Below are 19,159 nucleotides of genomic sequence, written 5' to 3'. Positions count from 1 at the left end.
ATGATTAGCAGAGAGAAGCAGAGGTACACAGAATCCCAGAGCTGTCAGCAGGCTCAGAGACCAGTCTAGTCTAATCCATACCTGAACAAGAATCATCTTTATGAGGGGGGATTCTCTCCCTTTTGAGATAGCTCATTCCACTTTTGCTCAGCTATTTGGGGTGGGGGTAGGAGATGGGGAAGCATTAAGTATTTACTATGTGTCAAGTATTATGCTAAGGACTGGGAATATTCCCTACCCTTAAGGAGCTAATATTCTAATAAAGGGAAGAGAAAATGTAAAGAGTAGTTATACAGTGGAATGGGGAGAGAGAAGGGGAAATGGACCAGCCCAAGGGTGGTTCCAGGGGCAAAGTTCCAGTGACAGGGGGGATGATGGCCAGAGGAAGTCGTGGTTTAGAAATGGTGGGCAGAAGTGAGGTAGAAGCCTAGAAGTCAAAAGCTCACTTTCCCAAGTCCAAGGTGGTTCCAGGGGCCTAGTCCAGGACAGGAGTGAGGGTGGGGGTGGGGTGATGAGGGTGATGGCTGGAGCGAGGGTAGGTATTATGATTTGAAAATGGTGACCAGGAAGTTCTAATCCTTGGGGAGGTTTTCCATACATTCTGCCTAAATTTGCCTCTTTGTACCTTCCCTCTATTTCTCCTACTTCTGCCCTTTGGGACCTAGAAAAAACCTTTTAATCCCTCCCCTTTCTACCTAAGAGCTCTTTAAATATGTGACAATAACTGTCATGTCTCCCCCTAGATCATTTAATCACTGCTTAAATGGCATGATCTTTTTTGTTATGATTTATCAAATACAAATTTTTAATGGATAGTTGATTTTTTTAAAAACAGTTAAGTTGTTTCTTCAGTCATGTCTGACTCATGATCCCATTTGGGATTTTCTTGGCAGAGATATCGGAGTCTCTGCCATTTTAAAACATCCATTGCCAATAAATTTCTACCCCATAAAATCCCCCAGCCCTCCTTACAATAAAAGAACAAGTTAAACAAAACCAGCTCACACAACTACCCCCATCAGACAGTGTGTGAAAGAGTATATACAGCATGACTTTTAGGCCACAGACCATCCTGGTCGCCCTCTCCTGAATGCTCTCCAGCTTATCGGTATTCTCCAGTGCCCAGAAATGAACCTCCTTTGATGATGTCTGAGGGCACACTACAGTAGGACTCCCACCCTCTTGGTTCTGGATGCTCTGCCACTCAATGGAGCTTAAGATGGTAGGAGTGTTTGTAGCTCCTTTATTACATAATTTTTCACACTAAGCTTGCTGTCTAGTAGGAGGCAGGACAATAATAACAATTCATATTTCTGTAGTGCTTTAAAGCTTAACACTTTTCTAACAACAGTCCTGTCAGGTAATGTAAGTAGTAATCCTATTTTTAGGGCAGCTAGGGTAGCTTAGGTAAAGTAGATAGAATGCCTAGGCCTAGAATCAGGAAAACTCATCTCCCTGAGTTCAGATGGCCTCAGACACTTAATAGCTGTGTGATCCTAGGCAAGTCACTTAACCCTGTTTGCCTTAGTTTCCTCATCTATAACATAAGCTGGAGAAGCAAATAGCAAACTCCTCCAGTATTTTTGCCAAGAAAACCTCAAATGGGCTCATGACGCGTTGGACGAGATTCAGCAACAACATTCCCATTTTTAGATGATTATTGGGTGTCAGGCACATAGTAATAGATGTGAACTGAGTAAAGTTTACATGCTCATAGATTCAAAGACTAAAAGTGACTTGGTGTAGGTCATGGGACTTGGAGCTGGTGAGAATCATAGAACCATAGCTATAGGTTGGAAGGGAGCCCATATACCATCTAATCCAAGCCTTCATTTCCCAGAAAGGTGAACATTTTCCAAGGACACACAAGCAGTCAAGTGTCTGAGGTCTAAGGGAGCTGAGTATCACACAATTTAATTCAACCCAATCTTTGGTAAATGCCTACATTGTCTTCCATAAAGCTATGAAGTGTTAGAGTCAGAATTAAAACCCAAGTGTTTTGACTCCGTGACTGTCTCTGGCAGCATCACTATGATATGCACTGGTCCAAAGCCTGTCAACAACTTTCCAACTTTATTTCAACCTGCTTCCTTCCATGTAGTTTGCATTACAGGCAAACTGGACCACTCTCCTTTTCCCATTCTCACTCAGTTCTCTCTGGACTCTATGTCTTTGTTCTTATCAACCTCATTCTTGGAATATGCCTCCTTTCTCCCATCACCACTTTTTGAAGTCTCTCTGTTCCTTCGAAGCCCAGACCAGATGCCACCTGCTCCATGAAATCTTTTGTGATCTACACACACACACACACACACACACCTGCACACGTCAGGTTGAAACCTATCTTTAAATTTTTTATAGAACCTTGCCTGGCTCTCCTTTGCCCCTATTACATTCTGTCTTATCCTGTTTATTTGTGTACATGCCATATCTCTCCTTTAGACTGTAAGCATTTTAAGAGCAGGGATTGTACTGTCCAAATTCCAAGTGCCTCATAAGGTGCGGCCTTGTCCACGGTTGTGCTTAATAAATGCTCTTGAATTGAGTGGCAAAGTTGAATCAGAAGGAAGCTTATTGATCGTTTAGTCAAGAAAAGTGCTTTGTAAGCATTAAAGAGTGGGGGCAGCAGGGGGAAGGGAGACTTAATTTTATACGGTACGGAACTGAGTTCCGGAAGAGTTAAATCGTTCGTTCAGGATCACGCAGCTGGATTGATAGAGCCATGCTGAGGCTCAAACGCAGGTCTTCTGACTCCCCATGTAGACTCATTCTACTAAAGGTGATCTAGCCTGTGGCAGTGATTACAAACAACAATGATAAGTGTAATGAGAATAGACATTCACACTCTGGCAAAGGCACATATTTTCCACTGGGTCTACACCCACCAGTAAGTCTAAAGACTGGGTCAAAAATCCCCTTGTTGAGAACGTGTAGGGTGTATTGAGTATTGCTTCTAAAATAGGAAATAGTCTTTTCCCAGGGGATGCATCATCCCCTTTTTGTGTGTGAGTGCTACAGAGCTAGAGCTGGAAGGGACCCCCAAGGCAATCTGGTCCAACTCTATCCATTTACAGATGAGGAAGCCGAGGCCCATAGAGGTTAAATGACTTGCCTGAGATCACACACGTGTGTGTGTAAGCATCCAAGGTGGGATTTGAATTCAAGTCCTTTGGATCCTCTGACAGAGCTAATACTCTTTCTACTGAACAACCCTGCCTCAATTAGAAATCGTTCTTAATGTCTTGGAAAGATTATACAAGTGGTTTTATGTGAGTTATAAAACTTCCATTGTTTGCTCTCCAAACACAGGTGCTGACCAGGCACACCTGGGATGAAGTGTGGAGCTCAATTAAAGGCTAGTTGCCACTACTGTAGCAGTGTCCCCTGACCTAGGCTATTCCAACTGTTTAGGGACTATAGAGTTTTCACTAAAGGGAAGAGGGACAAGATTTATTAAGTATCTGCTATATGCCTGACTCTATGCAAAGTACTTTACAAATATTATGTCGTTTTATCTTTACATTTATTCTGTGAGGTAACTACTGTGGTTATTCTCATTTTACAGTGGAGGAAACTGAGACAGACAGAAGTCTTAAGTGACTTGCCCAGGGTCACTCAGCTAGTATCCGATGCCAAATTTGAACTCAGGTCTTCCTGATTCCAGGCTCAGCGCTCCATCCACTGTGCCACCTGGCTGCCACAGACAAACCAATGACATAGAAAGCAGTCTTCTATTGTGGCACATTTTAATTCATATCAGAGAAGACAAATGTCTCAATTCAAGACATCCAAAGTCTAGGGCTTGAGGGGATCGGAAAAAGGGAAGAGGAATTTCAGATGCAGGATGCCACCAGCTTTAAGTTACCAGCTACCCAAGTTATGTCAACTCTGATAACTTCTTTTAGTGATTAAGTTAGAATGCCTGGATCTTTGTCATTTTCCACACCAAGGCAGCCCAGAGGACATAGAGGAGGGTCACACATTTTATACAGATTCTAAATGAACTCTAATACCCTTCTTACTTCCAGCATCACAGGTGTGGGAAACAGCCAGGGTGAATGAATGAATAAATGAATGGATGGATGGATGAATGGATGGATGAAAGGATGGATGGATGGATGGATGGATGGATGGATGGATGGTTGGATGGATGAATGGATGAATGGATGAAGAAACATTTATTAAGCCCAGCGCTGTGCTAAGTGCTGGTAATACACATACAAAAGCAAGACAGTACCTGCTCTAAAGGAATTTGGATTCTAACAGGAGGACAAGACAACATATATAGGAGAGTGGTAGCGAGGGAAGGAGTTACTTTGGTTTGGGAAGACAAAGGAATAGTAAGTGTGGCCTTAGAGGAGTTGATTGGCAGGCCCTTTCTAGTAGCCGTGGCCATTTATATTTGGGTATGGTTCCACAACTGGGAAGAAGTTGGAGGAAGGGGTAGGGAGGGAGAAGGGCAGGACAGTAAACTCACAGAGGCAAAGCAGATGGCAAGAAGATAGCCCAGGTGGCATGCGAAGCATAGCTAGACTAACTGTAGTGTTCAGTCCCTCCCTTTGCCTTCCTAAGCAAGGAACAGCTTTTAACAGCTTGGTACAAATAAATGGTAGGATTATGGACATATGAATGTGGCTCACATAAGAGACTTGGATTTTATTCCTGAATGCCATTTGCTACCTGTTTGACCTTGGGAAAATCCATTACCTCACTAAACATTAGTTTCTTAATTACTTTCCATAAAACAAAGGGGTTATAAATCATAGGATCATAAAATTAGAGCCTAAAAGAAACCCAGAATCCGTCTAATTGTAGTCCAGCACCTTCATTTTACAGATAAAGAAACTGAGGCCCAGGAAGATCAAGGGACTTGTCCGAGGTCACATTGGCCATGAGCATCATTGGCAGGATCTAAACCCAGGTCCTCTGACCAATGATCTTTCCACTGTGCTACAGTGAGTCTCCTCATGCAAGGGTGGGGAATGGGAGGATTCTTTGCCCACTAGCCGTCTGTGCCCAGATGATTTAAGATGACCAGATTCCTAAATGATGTGATTCGCAGATCTCAGAAATGTAGTCCTAAGAACAAGAGAGACAACAGAGCCGCCTTATCCCTGGAGTGTGTGTGCCAAGGCAGAGTGGATGGGTTTGCATTTGTAGATGCCTACCATCTGAAGATTCAGTCCAATACACAGATCCTGTGGGAGCAACATGAATTCTTCCCTTCTGAAAATGGTGATTATAAATGGGGAGGGAGGTGAGGGTAGGCTTTGGATAAAACTAATTACATGCCTTCCTCTCATTCTTTAAGTCACCTGCTTGTGCCTAGAGACCTTTCCTAGACAAAAATGTGGTTGGTGAGAAATACGTCTTGATTTCTGACTGTAGCCACTTTAATCTGGGGGGCGGGGCAAGAAGGGGAGGGATGGTGGCCAAGATGATCTCTAAGTTTGCTTTCTTTGAATGATTGATGAGTCAATAAGGAAGATTAAAAAACAGGAGCCAGGACTGCTGAGTCAAAAAAAAATTGCTTTCTGGGCCACTAGGAAAACCAGCCCTTCTTTGAGCTCTTTATGGGTGTTTTTGAAATGCTCTGTGTTTTTGCATGCTCCTGTTTTCTGACTAGAGTTGGGGTTTATTAGGCAAAGATTCTATTCACAGAGAAAATATGACTATGGACAAAGGACTACGTTTTCCTTTTTGGAGCAGGTGTGGAATGATGATTGATTCACATAAAGTTTTCCCATTTTGATACAAAGAGCTCACTACTGCTCTTTTGTAGTTAGGGGACACAGGTAGATTTGGACCTGGGTCTTGATGCCAGCTAACTTCTCCAATGTTTCCTCATCTGTAAAATGAGGTTACTGGACAAGATGACATTTAAGATCTTTTCCAATGCTATGATCCTTAGTCATCCTGAGAGAGAAGAAAGAGCCCTAGATTTGAAGTCAAATCCTGGCTCTTTGGTCACTAAACAGACCAGTTGCTTCTCTTCTCAAGGTTCCAGTTTCTTCATCCATAAAATTAGGGAGTTAGAGTAGTGATTTCCAAGGTCCCTTCCAACTTTTGAATCTTGGGCCTTATTTAATCTTTAGTGGTCCTTTCTCCAAGGTGCTTCTGGCTGTAGATTACATGAGTGAGGGTAGTTGCCCTCAGGCAGATGGACATTTGGAAATGTTAAGGCACTTCTCTGCATAGACAACCTCTGAAAGTCTCCACCAGTATAACTGAGGGACTGGTAAGCCGGCTGAAGCATGATTGATGCTGGACTGCTTAGGGAGGTAAAAGGGACAATTTAAAATACAGAATGGAAGAGATTTCTGACCCACATTTCTATAAAATTGTAGAGCCCTGAGACCAGTGGCATTTTACTGAACCCAGCTTACTGCCCAGAGCCTCTGGGAAGGGAGAATACCTGACACTCATTCTGGCTGTGCTCTTTTGGGGCTCCCATCCTCCCTCCAAATGATCTAGCGGGATCGGTTGGATTTACTAATGAGCATCATTTTCCTGACAGTGAAGCCAAGAGCCCCAGGAAACGTTGTCCTCTCTTCAGGAATTCCAAAATACAACTTCATCCTGACTTGGGACAGCACTTACTCTTCAGACCACCTTCTGGCTGACGATCTTGAATATATGGTTGAGATTCAGAACAAAGAAAATACTACACCTGTAAGTTACCCTGAAACTTTGTGGGGCTTCTTCATTATCCCTGCCCAGATAGGTTCTACTGGACAAGTGGCATACTGCATCTCAAAGGACTCCAGAGGATATCCATCTCAGATCAGCTTTTCAGAACCAAGATCATCTTAGTATAGTAGGAAAAGTACTGGCCTAGGAGTCAGAAGACTTGGGTTCTAGTCTAGCTATGAGATCTTGGGCCAGGGGTGGGGAACCTTCAGCCTTAAGGCCACATGTGGCCTTCTAAATCCTTAAGTGTGGCCTTTTGACTGATTTGAATGGATTAAGTCAAAAGGCCACACTTAAGGATTTAGAAGGCCACAGGTTCTCCACCCCTGCCTTGGGCAAATCCTTTGGCAAAGCAAATATTCCTGTTTCACCATCAGTGAAAAGAAGAGATTAGTGTTCTCAAGTTTCACTAGCGAGTTCTCAGACATTTACTGGCTGCATGCATGTCCCTGGGCAAGTCACTTATCCCTGTTTGCCTCAGTTTCCTCAACTGTAAAATAGAGTTAACAATAGTACTTATGTCACTGAGTTGTGATTAATACAGTAACTGGTACATAGTTATATAACATATGAATATTTATTCCCCTCTGTTCCCATTCTCCTTGAACTTGTAAAAACTCCACAAAAACAACTGCTGTTATTGAAGGGAAACAGCACATATGCGAGTCCCCCAACTCTCTTAATATTGACCACTCAAATATTCTATGTGCCTCAGTTCCACCAACAAAAAGTATTGTACTGTAAGCAAGGGGAAAAAACGTCACGGGGCTAGATGAGCCCTAATCCCTTCTGGCACCAAATTCTATGATCTGTTCTTCTGTCCCTATGTTCAGAGATTCCAGGGCCTTGAAGAACTCAAGGTATCATTCAGCAGAAATCATACCGGCTCACATTTATATAGCCCTGCACTTCAGGGTTTGCAACATACTTATAGAATCTTTATTAGGCAAAATATGGTGGGAAGCCTGTCCCGTTCTCTGCCCGGAGTCCCTTTGACTGGCCAGGGCTCGGATGAACTCAGGCAAGATGCCTATTTGGCCTCTAATGCTCTATTCTCTGAGGTATTCTCAGCTCTTCCAGTGGGTTCCTTGAGAAGAAGGTAGGTGACCAGGAAAGGAGATGGGCTTCTGTTGTCCACAGAAAGTGTATCATGCAGCCCTTCATTGTCTATTTGCACTGGTTTTTCATCTTTTTCTTTTTTTCCTTATCTGACCTGGGTATCCATGAGATACAGCATAATGGAATAACAACTCTCATTTCTTTAAGGCTATAAGGTTTAAAGATGCTTTCTTCACAACAACTCAGGGAAAGATGTGGTCCATGAGACCAGCCGGACTGTGCATCGTGCTTCAGATTTTGCAAAAATATTTTACAGACGTTATTGCTTTTGAGTCTCATGGTAGTCCTGTGAAGTCGAGTATGTGTATGTGGGGGGCAGGGTTGGGTGACAAGTATTGTTGCCCCATCTTACAGGTAAGGAAACTGAGGCTCATAGAAAGGAAGTAAATTGCCCAGATACACGGTTAGTGTCAGAGGCTGAATTTGAACCCAGGTTTTCCTGACTCCAAGTCCAACACTTTATCTGTTATGCCATGCCCTCTAATGCTAATATTATTATTTCCGCTTTATGGATAAGGAATCTGAGGTTCAGAGAGAATTGACTCGGCCAGAGACACACATTTAATAAGTGATGGAGCCAGGATCTGAATCCAGGTTCCTTTTTCTAGTGCTTTTTCCACTACTAAGGATCTCACATGTATATTACGAATCACAGTGATGTCTGTTTGATGAAAAGATCATAAGACTAAATGTCAGAAGATATGTATTCTAGTCTTGACACAAGCACTGGTTAGTTATCAATCAGCCAGCATTTATTAAGCACCTACTGTGTGCCAGGTATTATGCTAGGCACTGGAAATACAAATAAAAAGAATGAAGCAATCTCTACTCGCAAGATGCTTCAACTCTGGCCAAAGTCATTTTCCCTTCTAGCCTAGACCTCAAAGTCTCCCTCAGCCCTAACTTCTATGAAACCAATTTTCCCAAACTGCCACTTGCTACATTCCTTGGCAGTGGTTGTCTTTGGGACAGCTAGGTCCCTGGAGTTAGGAGGACGTGAGTTCAAATTTGAACTTGGACACTTACTAGCTGTGCAATCCTGGGCAAGTCATTTAACTCCAATTGCCTCCAAAAAAAAAAAAAAAACCAAAACAGAAATAGTTGTCTTCTGAGTCAGTTCAACAGGAAGTTTTTAAATATCTCTCACTTTTCCAAGGTTCTGTTCCAGGCTTTGGAAATACAAAGACAAAAACAAAATAGTCCCCTCTCTTAAGGTGGTTACATTTGTTGAAAGGGAATATATAACTGATTCCATCTTGTTCTATATCAGCCATTTTTCTGAATGTCATCCCTCATGAACTACAAGACCAGCGGCAGCAGCTGGTGTCCTTCAGTGTCTTATTTCTTCCATTTATCAGTACAAAAAAGAATTAGTTGCTAAAGGAGAAGGATTCCAGAGTCCTTGGATTGTCCTCCCTTGTCTGGACTGGAAGGCAGTTCTCTTTGATTTAGTGAAACTAGCTATTCTCAGAAGATAACTCCCTTATTTCCTGTAGCAATAATAGAATTTTTTTCTTTAACAGATATACTGTTTCCTTTGTATGAACATCTATGTTTTAATGAATAGCCATTTTTTTCTTTGTTTCATATAATGTATAAATATTACTTGGTTATCTTTCATTTTCAAAGGGAACTAAAATGATATCACTATGTTGGGGCCAAGGTACAGTGTGTCCAACTGGTCAGACCATTTCGAGCTCAGAAGGCTCTACCACAGGTCGGGCACAAATAGACCGTGTGAATATTTGGAGTAGAGATGTCTTAAAATTTGCACATGTCATGTTTCTTTTGAGCTCTTGTAATTCTGCTTCGCTCATAGAGTGTAGCATCTTCTTTGATAGGGTCATGCTAAATATTGTTTTCTGAATTCTGAATGACACGTTCCCTATCAATGGTTGGTTGAGAACACCACACTCTGAGTGTAATAAAGCCCATCTTCTGATTTGCGCTGGATTATTGGCTCTAGCTAGTCAAGTTTATAATAAAACCCATGAGACATTTTCTACTGGGAAGAAACAACACCACATTCACCGATAATACAAAATATATAAATATATATGTATACATATATACACATATATGTATATGCATATACATACATATATATGCACACAAAAATATACACCAATATACACACATACATATATATGCATATATATGCATAAATATATATATATATATATATAATTGTGAGTGAGGATCAAGAAAGTCTGTCTAGGAGGCAGTACTTGAAGGGAGCCTTAAAGGGGACTGGGAGTTTCAGGAGACTGGGAGGAGGGAAATCATTCCAGGAATGGAGGACAGCTTGGGCAAAAGCGTGGTTTATAAGACTTAGAGCTGGAAGGGGACCTTAGAATTTACCTAGTCCCATTCCCTCATTTTGCAAATGGAGAAAATGAGCCTTGGAAAAGGAAATTAGTCTGGAGTATGTGGTAAGTAATGACTTAGGGAACGGAGCCAGATCCTCTTTCTGTAGTGGTACCACACCCAATCTCTGTTCGGTAGCTGGTCTACACTCTGATTTTTCCTTTTCCTCTTCTCTACTTTGTTGTTATTTTTTGACAGTCTATCAACTCTCATCTGTCCCCTGGTGTCTGGCAGCAGGTCTGTAAGCAAGAAGCAGGATCCTCAGAAACAGTGCAAACTCATGGAGTACAAAAGGTTAACATAGCCGTGAATCAGAAGGGGCAGGATAGGTAGTCAGGATTCAGAAGGATGCAAGTGGTGAGAAGCAAATTGTCATTAAAGGACCAAGTGGGTGATTTGCAGGACTTGGGGAGTGGAAGGCAAAGCAGTCAGGAAATGGGTAGCAAGGAAAGACCTCTCAAGCAGCCTCTACTAAAGCGGCTTGTCTCCTGTCAGGCCACTTAGAGTTACCTTAGAGCCTAGGACTCTGGCCCGTGTCTTGGTAATCATATAGGAGATGGCTCCTAAAAGCAGATTGGAGGGAGAGAGTGTGTGAGGGGGAAGCAGACAGAATACCCTGGCACTAGTATATTTCCGACACACAGTAGTCCTCTTTGCTCTTAAAATTAAAACAAAAATAGCCCCCCTAACCTTGTTCCAGTTTAGAAATTTTCCTTCAAATACAAAGTAATAAAATGAAAATAATCTCTGATTTTCCCAGCTTCACTTCCATTTACGAGATAAATAAAACCTGTTCCAGTTTCCTTGGGTTTTTTTTTTTTTAGTGGATGATTCTTTTTTGCTCCACCTTTGTTGTTTTCATATATATGTATATATACACATACATATATACATACACACATATATATACATATATGCATACATATATACATATGTATGTGTTTCTATATGTATATGTATGTGTATATACATATATGGCTTCCCATTCCTCTATGTGGATTGCTGCAGCAGGCTCTGCAAATCTCATTATTCCATTCCTTCTTACTGGTGATCTCTCTTCACTGTCATGTTATTAAGCCCTACCAATCACTCCCTATAGGAAATGGCCTGGTCTTAGAAATACTGTCCTGAAAGAATCAACTTCTTGCTGGGCCGGAGGTCCTAAGTCATCACAGAAATTAGGGCCTTAGGACAGACTGACAGCACTTTCATAGGTACAAAAGATGCCCTGAAAAGCACAGTACACTCCTCTTCCTGGCCACTCTTCAGAACAAGCAGTGCCTCAGGAGGAAACACACACACGAACCCCAGATCACAGGAGATTAGCTGTCTTACTGAGGGAGGCTACAGATCTCCTGGCATTCTGTGGCTGCTTCTACAGACTGGTTTTAAACAAACAACAGCGTAAACAACGTTTGCTGCTCCTCTCTCTTTAAATCTGTTCACCAAACACACAGCCTCAGTGTGGGTGGAAATGCCGGTGCCTCTGCCCGCAGTGAGTGGCCACACCTGTTCCCTTTCCACTTCGGGGGAAGGGGATGTTCACACGCATTGCCTTTCTGCTTCACTAAGACCCACTCCCCACCATACATTGACCATACCCTATGAATAGCAAATGCCCATGCTTTCTGCAGCAACAAACAGGAACTTTATGCAAAGGAGCTCTTTTGATCATACTCTGAAATAATTCAGGAAAGAGGACTGTGGAGAATAGGTCTTAAGTTTAAATGTTAGTCACAATGCAAGCAAAATCCCAAGGCAGGGTTGAAGCAAGTAGAGTGCGGGACTTGCAGCCAGGAAGGCCCAACTTCACATTTGGCTTCAGACCCAGATGTGTGACCCTGGGCCAATCACTTAACCTTTGCTTCAATTTCTTCACCTGTAAAATGAAGATAATAAATAGTAGCATCTATCTCCCAAGATTGTTGTAACAATGACATGAGATTTTGCAGGCCTTATATGAACTGTATAAATGCTATGATTACGACTAGCACACAAAGAAAGAGCGCATGATAATAAAATGATATAACGGCACCTTCATCTCTAGGTCCTGTAGCCTGGGAATGTGATTTCTAACCTGCAGAAATACCAAAGAAGTTAGCAAAATAGCAGTGTAAACAAACAACTTACAAGTTATGAGATCAGAGGATGGGGAGCTGGGAGAGGCCTTAAAAGTCTAGGAAAAATCCTTGAACGCAGAGGACCTGAACTGGAATCCTGGTTCTGCCACTTACCACCTACCTTAGGCTAGTCACTTCTTGAGGTCTCAGTTCTCTCGTCTGTAAAATGAGAGAGAGCATCATGCTGTCTGACCTCCAGTGTCCTCCAGCTCCCAATCTATGGTCCAATGTGCCAAGGTTACCCCAACTCTTTTTACAGATGAGGAAACCGAGGTCCAAGTGACTTGTACAAAGGTCGTATAGAAAATGCACAGCAATCTGGGGTTCAAGTCCAGGTCTCCTAAGTCTAAGCCTACTGTTCTTTCTACAGTATCCATGCCCATGAAGATTTTTAATGGCATTTTGCCAGCAAGCCTATACCCCTCCGTGTTTACTGATGGACACTGTGCTAAGTGCTGGAGTTACAAATGTGGTGGTGGTGGTGGGGTGAGGAGTCCCTGCCCTCAAGGAGTTTACAATCTAATGGGGAAAGACAATGCATAAAAGAAAGCTAAAAAAAATGCAGAGGTGGGGAGGTACCTACCTGGCCCAAGATCATGGTCAAAGAATTCCAAAGAGAAGTCCAAGAACTCCCTCAGTCTGGTGGGAGATGAAGAGATGTCTCAGGAGATGTCTGCCCTGCCCCCTCTCCTTCAGTGGAGGAAATAGTTACCCAAGAGACAGCTAAGTGGCACAGCAGGTAGAGTGCTGGATTCAGGGTGAGGAAGACCCAAGTTCCAGTCCTTTGCTTTGGATACTTACTAGCTGTGGGATCGTGGGCGATCCTCGGTATTGTAGTTTATCCTTTCTCCACCTGCTTTCTCATCTGTAGAATGGGACAACAACGCACTTATCTTACAGGATAATAGGTGTCCCCTGCTTTTCCAACTTTAAAGCGCTATATACATTCTTGCTGTTAATATTTTTACTGTTGTAGCTATTATCATCCCCCAGGGTAGCTAGGGCTAGCAGTAAGCAGCGTTTTATCTTTAGGACTCTTCCATCTCAGAGGAAACACTGGGCAATAGCAGAAAGATTTCTGGATTTAGAGTAAGATGACTTGGGTGTGGATCCCAGTTCCACCACTGACTGCTATGTGGTTGGGAGCAAATCACTTCGTCTCTCTGGTCCTCACTCTCATTTGTAAAAATGAAATGACGGCAGCTGGGTGGTGCAGTGGATAGAGCACTGGGCCTGGAGTCAGGAAGATTTGGATTCAAATCTGACCTCAGAAACTTACCAGCTGTGTGACCCTATTTGCCTCAGTTTTCTCATCTGTAAAATGAGCTGGAGAAGGAAATGGCAAATCACTCTAGTATGTTTGCCAAGAAAACCCCAAAATGGGGTCACAGAGAGTCAGACCTGACCAAAAGGACCCAACAACAAAAATGAAGGAGCTGACGGAGGTGACTTGTAAAGTCCCTTCCAGCTATAACTATATAATCTTTTGGTCTCTTTCTCCTATCACTGTTTCCTCCATGTCCCTCAATCAAAGTGTTATTGCCACACATGCTTTCCCAGTGACCACTGGAAGAAATCATTTTCCTTGACCCTGGTACTCACTGGTCATAGACTAAGTACAGCGATTCCCTGCAGGGCTAAGGCAGAACCTCTTCTCACCACAGTAGAGATAGTCTTCTGACTGCTTGTGTTTACTTCCAGCCTATCCAAAAACGGACCGATGCAGTCTCCAACCTGACTATCCTTGCTCACCAACTGGAAAATAAAAGCATGTACACTGCTCGAGTGAAGTCCAAAGTTTCAGGCATCCTAGGTTACAAAGGACAGTGGAGCGACTGGAGCCGCACCGTCGAATGGTATAATGGTGAGTGGTCAGCATCCATGTGTTAGGATGACCGTGAAGGTGCTGATGTTGTAGAATTGGTTGAGCTGATACAAAGGGCCAAGGGGCTCCCACAACTGCCCAATGATCTTTAAAGGGAACACCTTCAGAGAAATCTACCCCACTTCTGAACTTCCCCATACTCAGTGCTGGCTGTTAAGCTGGAAGAGACATTGGAAGTCATCATCTGATTTTACAGGGGAACATTTTACAGGGAAAGGAAGCAGCCTGGTGGAAAGTGAAGAGACGGCTGATTTTACAAGGAAAGAAACTCTGGCCCAGAGCTGAAATGATTTGCTTGAGGTTACACAGACACCAAATAGTAAAACCAAAATTTGAACTCAGGACCACTGACTCCACATTTAACGCTCTTCCCACAACTCCACCCAGACAATTTTATTTTGTGGTCTAGTAAAACTGAACCATTTGCTTGCTATCCCTAGTATACATTATTCTCAATCATTGATTTTTTTTACCCAAGCTGTCCCCCACGTCTGCAATGTTCTCCCTCTTCATCTCTGCATCGTGGAATCTCTTGTTTCCTGCAAAGCACAGCTCAGGTGCCTCCTCCTACAGAAGGCTTTTCCTGACCCTTTCAGTTGTTATTTCTTTCCCCGCCACCAAGATAATTTTGTGTTTGCTTTGTTCATATTTTATCTGTGTCTATCTATGGAGATGCTATCTCTCCTCGGGGCAAGGATTGTCTTGTTTCTGTCTTTGTACCTATCACAGTGCTTGGCACATAATAGGGATTGGCATTGGACCGATGATTTCATTGGACAGGAGAATCCTGGGTAAGGAAATTCCCTCTACTCACGTAGTTTGACGCATTCTGTGCAACTTCTAATCTGAGAGAGTTTTCTTGGGGAATTGAGGGGTTAAACGACTTGCCCAGAGTCAAACAGCCAAGGTCCTCCTCGCTTGGAGGCTGGTCCCCAATCCATTATACCACACTTCCTCTGGCACATAGTAAGCACTTAATGCATTTTAAAAAATGCATTCATCCATCCGTTCTTTGATTCACATGAGTAGGCACTCAGAAAATGAGTTGTTGAACTCAATTGGAGATGATAGATTATATGCTCCTTGAGGGCAGGCACTGTCTTTTGTCTTTTTTTGTATCCCCACCAGTTAAGCCCAGCACCTGGCACATAGTAGGCACTTAATAAATGTTTATTGAATTGAATTAGTCTATTCAAAAGATTTCCCATTGAAAATCTATAGCAAAATGTAATTTTGTGCTGGTCTCTTTCCTTCCTAGAGTATGAAAAACCTCCCCTGAGCGGTGTGGAATTGGGGGTGCCCATTTTATGCATCTTGATCCTGCTTGTCAATTTGCTGTGCTATATAGGCGTCATCAAGTAAGTACGGTTTTGTGGGAGATGTCACCTCCTTCACATTAGTTTAGTCAGCACACTTCCTGGTAGGCCAAACAGGAGCCGTATTAGGATAAGGAATGTGATGGTGGTTACTTAGGTTGTTGATTCTACCACTCTTGTTTCTCTCGTTTCTCCTTCTTTCCACTCCAGTCTCCAGCCTCCTAGGTTAGGCCTTTAGATAGCCTTCTAACTCATTCGCTTGTCTCTACTCTGTCTCCCACCCCTACCTGCCCCACTCCAATCCATCCTTCACAAAGATGCTGAAGTAATTTCCTAAGGTACAGGTTTGACCGTGTCACTTCTCTGCTCAGAAATCTTCAGCGGCTCCCTATTCCCTCTAGAGTTAAACACGAACTCCTTAGAACCATATATTTAAGGCCTTCTACAGTCAAGGTCCAACCTACCTTTTTAGTTCATTATCTCTCATCCTAATATCTCCAGCATTTGTTTGTGGGTTTGAAATGAGGAAGGTTGAATTCACACTCAGTAAGGTCAGTCCTTTTCTGCTTTGGCAAATGAATGGCCCAGAAGGGTTGTGTCTAAGGTCAATTGTAGTTAGGGTCATGATGATAATAGAAAAATGCCTTGTGGGAGTCAACAGTCTTGGGTTCTATTTCTGGCTCCACTATTTAATAGATAAGTGATATTGGCCAAGTCATATTACTTCTTTTAGCTTCAGTTGTCTCATCTGCAAAATACAGAGACTAATCTCTGCCATGTTGGCTACAGGTTGTTTTGGGGAAAGTGCTTGGTAAACCTTAAAGCACTCTAGAAATAGGAGTCATTATTATATGCAAAAACATTTATGCTTATTTTATCAGAACTGAACTTTTCTGGAGCAAATGGGTCTCTGTCAAATGTCTTGCTATCTCTTTTTAATAAATATTTCTTTAGCCTGGAAAAATATAAAGAACATGAGACTAAACTTCAGGTGACCCAGATTCTACTCATAACTCTGCCGCTAAATGTCTTTGTAACCTTCAGTACGTTATTTTCCCCTGACCCTCAGTTTCCTCCTTGGCAAAATGAGTGGGTATTTGTAACAACAGTGTTACTAGCAGCTGCTGTGGAGGTATAAGACCAACAACATGAGCACACAGGAGGCCTACTAGCACAGGTTCTTTGATCTGCTTTTCTAAGGAAAGCAGCTTTAAGGGGTTTACAGTCTCACTTTAATTATACATACATATATCATTCACTTAGTTCAGGGGAAAAAGTCAGCACCCTGAACTTCAGAGAAAACACAAATAGAAATTACAAGCAGAATTTATATAAACAGAGCAAAATAACACAAATCAGCAGACAGGGCTTCTCTCTGTCCATAGCAATACATACATAGTTACCAGAGAGAGAAGCACCAACATCTGGGTTTTCAAAGCCAGGGGGCTGCTTAATGGCTACCCAGAGTCTCCATATGAACATTCTTCCAATGAGTGAGCCCCCAAAGCAAAATGCTAACCTCAGAGTATATATATACTTCTTCAGGGTCAGAGAGCATCACAACCATGTGACTCAAACTCATGTGACTTAGGCTTTCTTGTGACTTAAGCAGGTCATCAAAGACTCTTGATTCAAACAAAGGCAAGACTCAGTCAAAGGCACTTGATTGCCTTAGTGCTGAGAAGCATTCCAAAAGAAAAAAACATCAAAAAGTCCCACTTTGCTTGCTATTACAATATTTCATAAGAAGGTTTGAAACATTTGATCTCCAGGGTCCCTTATGTGGCGTGGTGAATTGGGACTTAAAAAACTTGGGTTCAAATTTTGCCCTGGTGATTATGTGATCTTGGGCAAGTCCATCTTTGGATCCCATGAACGTGTAATGCCTCCACCCATGATTACAAAGCTTGACCTTTGAGGACTCACTGTGGGAGGACTGACCAGGGGGGAAGGGATCAGAGTCCACAGTTATTCTTGACACTTTCTCGCCTTGATTGCTTATGTCTTTCTCTGCCCCAACTCCACCACTTTTTCTTGGGGGACATTCCCTTCTTTCACCCCAAACTGACTCACATGACCAATACTTTGTGTCTTACAGGATTAAGAAAGTGTGGTGGGATCAGATCCCCAACCCAGCCCATAGTCGCTTAACTGCCATCATTATTCAGAACCAACAGGTAGGTGACTCTGAAGATGTTGCATCACTGCCCACATCAGCTCAGTCTCAATTCTCTGTACCCGTGTTTTGAGTAGTAGCGTAGGTAATTCAAAGATAGCAGTATTTTGGAATGTGTGTATGATTTAATTTCTTCCTCAGTAGATTTATTTACTTTCGTGTTAGTATGTTTTGCTTCTTGTTGTTGTGTTTGTCCTTCCTTCTCGAAGAGGACCATGACATCAGGGAAACGATGACATGACTTGAGGTCGACTTTGATTGAGTAAGGCAGGGCCATACAAGGTCCCAACCTCACTTTCTCCTCCAGAGCCGTCTGGATCCAGTGGCCTGATATTCATCAGGATGACTGGAGATAGCCCAGGATGCATTGGGAGACCCTGGCCCTTTTAGGCTAAGGTCTTTTCAGGTGCTCACTGTGAGTGAGGTAATGCCCATTCAGTGAATAGGCCTCTTTAAGAGGTTAATCAAAGGATGACCCCTTTAATCAAAAACTCAAAAAAAAAAACTGGGAGAGGAAGACCCTTAGGGTTCCTGGCCAAAAGAGAAACAGTTATTGTTTAGTATTTACACTCATTCTGCTAGGAGGGCAGGGACCTATTGTCCAATCTATGAGCTCCAGAGCAAGGTGAGTTTAAGGTTTGGTTTTTTAGAAAGAAATCTAGCCAGTCAACCCGAAGTAAAGGAGGCAGCCTTCAGCCATCAAAGTGTAATGTTTTGCTTAAGTCAATACTAAAATACATCAGTAACTACTGATCCATATGGCTACTTTCTTATCTCCATAAAATCTTTATGAGAATGGCCTATATACACACATGGAGGGTATCACTGACAAAATACGATAAGGGAACAGAAAGCAGGCTTTCATAAACACTCTTTTATGGCAGATCATTTCTTTGCAATTTCATAACTGATTGATAAGTATAGAGAATACAAAATACCACTGTATTTATTGTTTGTTGATTATTTTTTAAAAAGTACTGACTTGAGGAGAGCTGTAGTTGTTTGGGTGGAGGCTGGGGTTCTGAAGTTGCTCTCGCTTCTGCCTGGGTGGGGGTGCTCATGATTGTGGAGGGAGGTGGAGGTGAGGCCCAAGGCTGGGGTTGGCCTGAAGAATCCTAAAATGAGTTGAGGGAAGCAAATTCCCAGTGGCTTCCTAAAGCAGATCACAGAAGGACCTGTTAGAGTAAAATTTAAATTCTAGAGTAGATTACCAAGGTGTCCTGGCTTGCCTGGATGGCTACATGAATATAACTCTAGAACAAACAGAAGAATATGTAAACAGACAACTAAAGAATAAATACAGGGATGCATTTATTTGAGAAAACAATGACCCCTTATCCATAAATCCCAGGTTAAGAACTTTAGATGACTTCTAAAGGCCCTTTTAACAGCCTATCAGCTCAGCCCCCACAACCATTATTGAGGGGCGAAATTATTGCAGAGAGGGTACCCACCTTCCTCTTTACTACCACTAGATGCTTTTGAA

At 42.5% G+C, this 19,159-nt stretch overlaps 1 protein-coding gene across 2 annotated transcripts in view; it reads left to right on the top strand.

Annotated features, from left to right (window-relative positions):
* Window positions 1-19,159, top strand: part of IL4R (interleukin 4 receptor) — a 61,375-nt gene that overhangs the window by 32,977 nt on the left and 9,239 nt on the right. For both annotated transcript variants that reach the window (XM_036738236.1, XM_036738237.1), the window contains exons 4-8: window positions 5,063-5,235; window positions 6,518-6,672; window positions 13,998-14,160; window positions 15,440-15,539; window positions 17,596-17,674. In XM_036738236.1, the coding sequence (XP_036594131.1) occupies window positions 5,063-5,235; window positions 6,518-6,672; window positions 13,998-14,160; window positions 15,440-15,539; window positions 17,596-17,674 (670 nt within the window). The remainder of the gene's footprint in view (window positions 1-5,062; window positions 5,236-6,517; window positions 6,673-13,997; window positions 14,161-15,439; window positions 15,540-17,595; window positions 17,675-19,159) is intronic.

This window comes from Trichosurus vulpecula, chromosome 9 (genome assembly GCF_011100635.1).
Source record: "Trichosurus vulpecula isolate mTriVul1 chromosome 9, mTriVul1.pri, whole genome shotgun sequence".
NCBI classification, from domain to species: domain Eukaryota; kingdom Metazoa; phylum Chordata; class Mammalia; order Diprotodontia; family Phalangeridae; genus Trichosurus; species Trichosurus vulpecula.
Note: the sequence above shows the minus strand (reverse complement) of the source record. Positions and strands in the feature narration are given on the sequence as shown.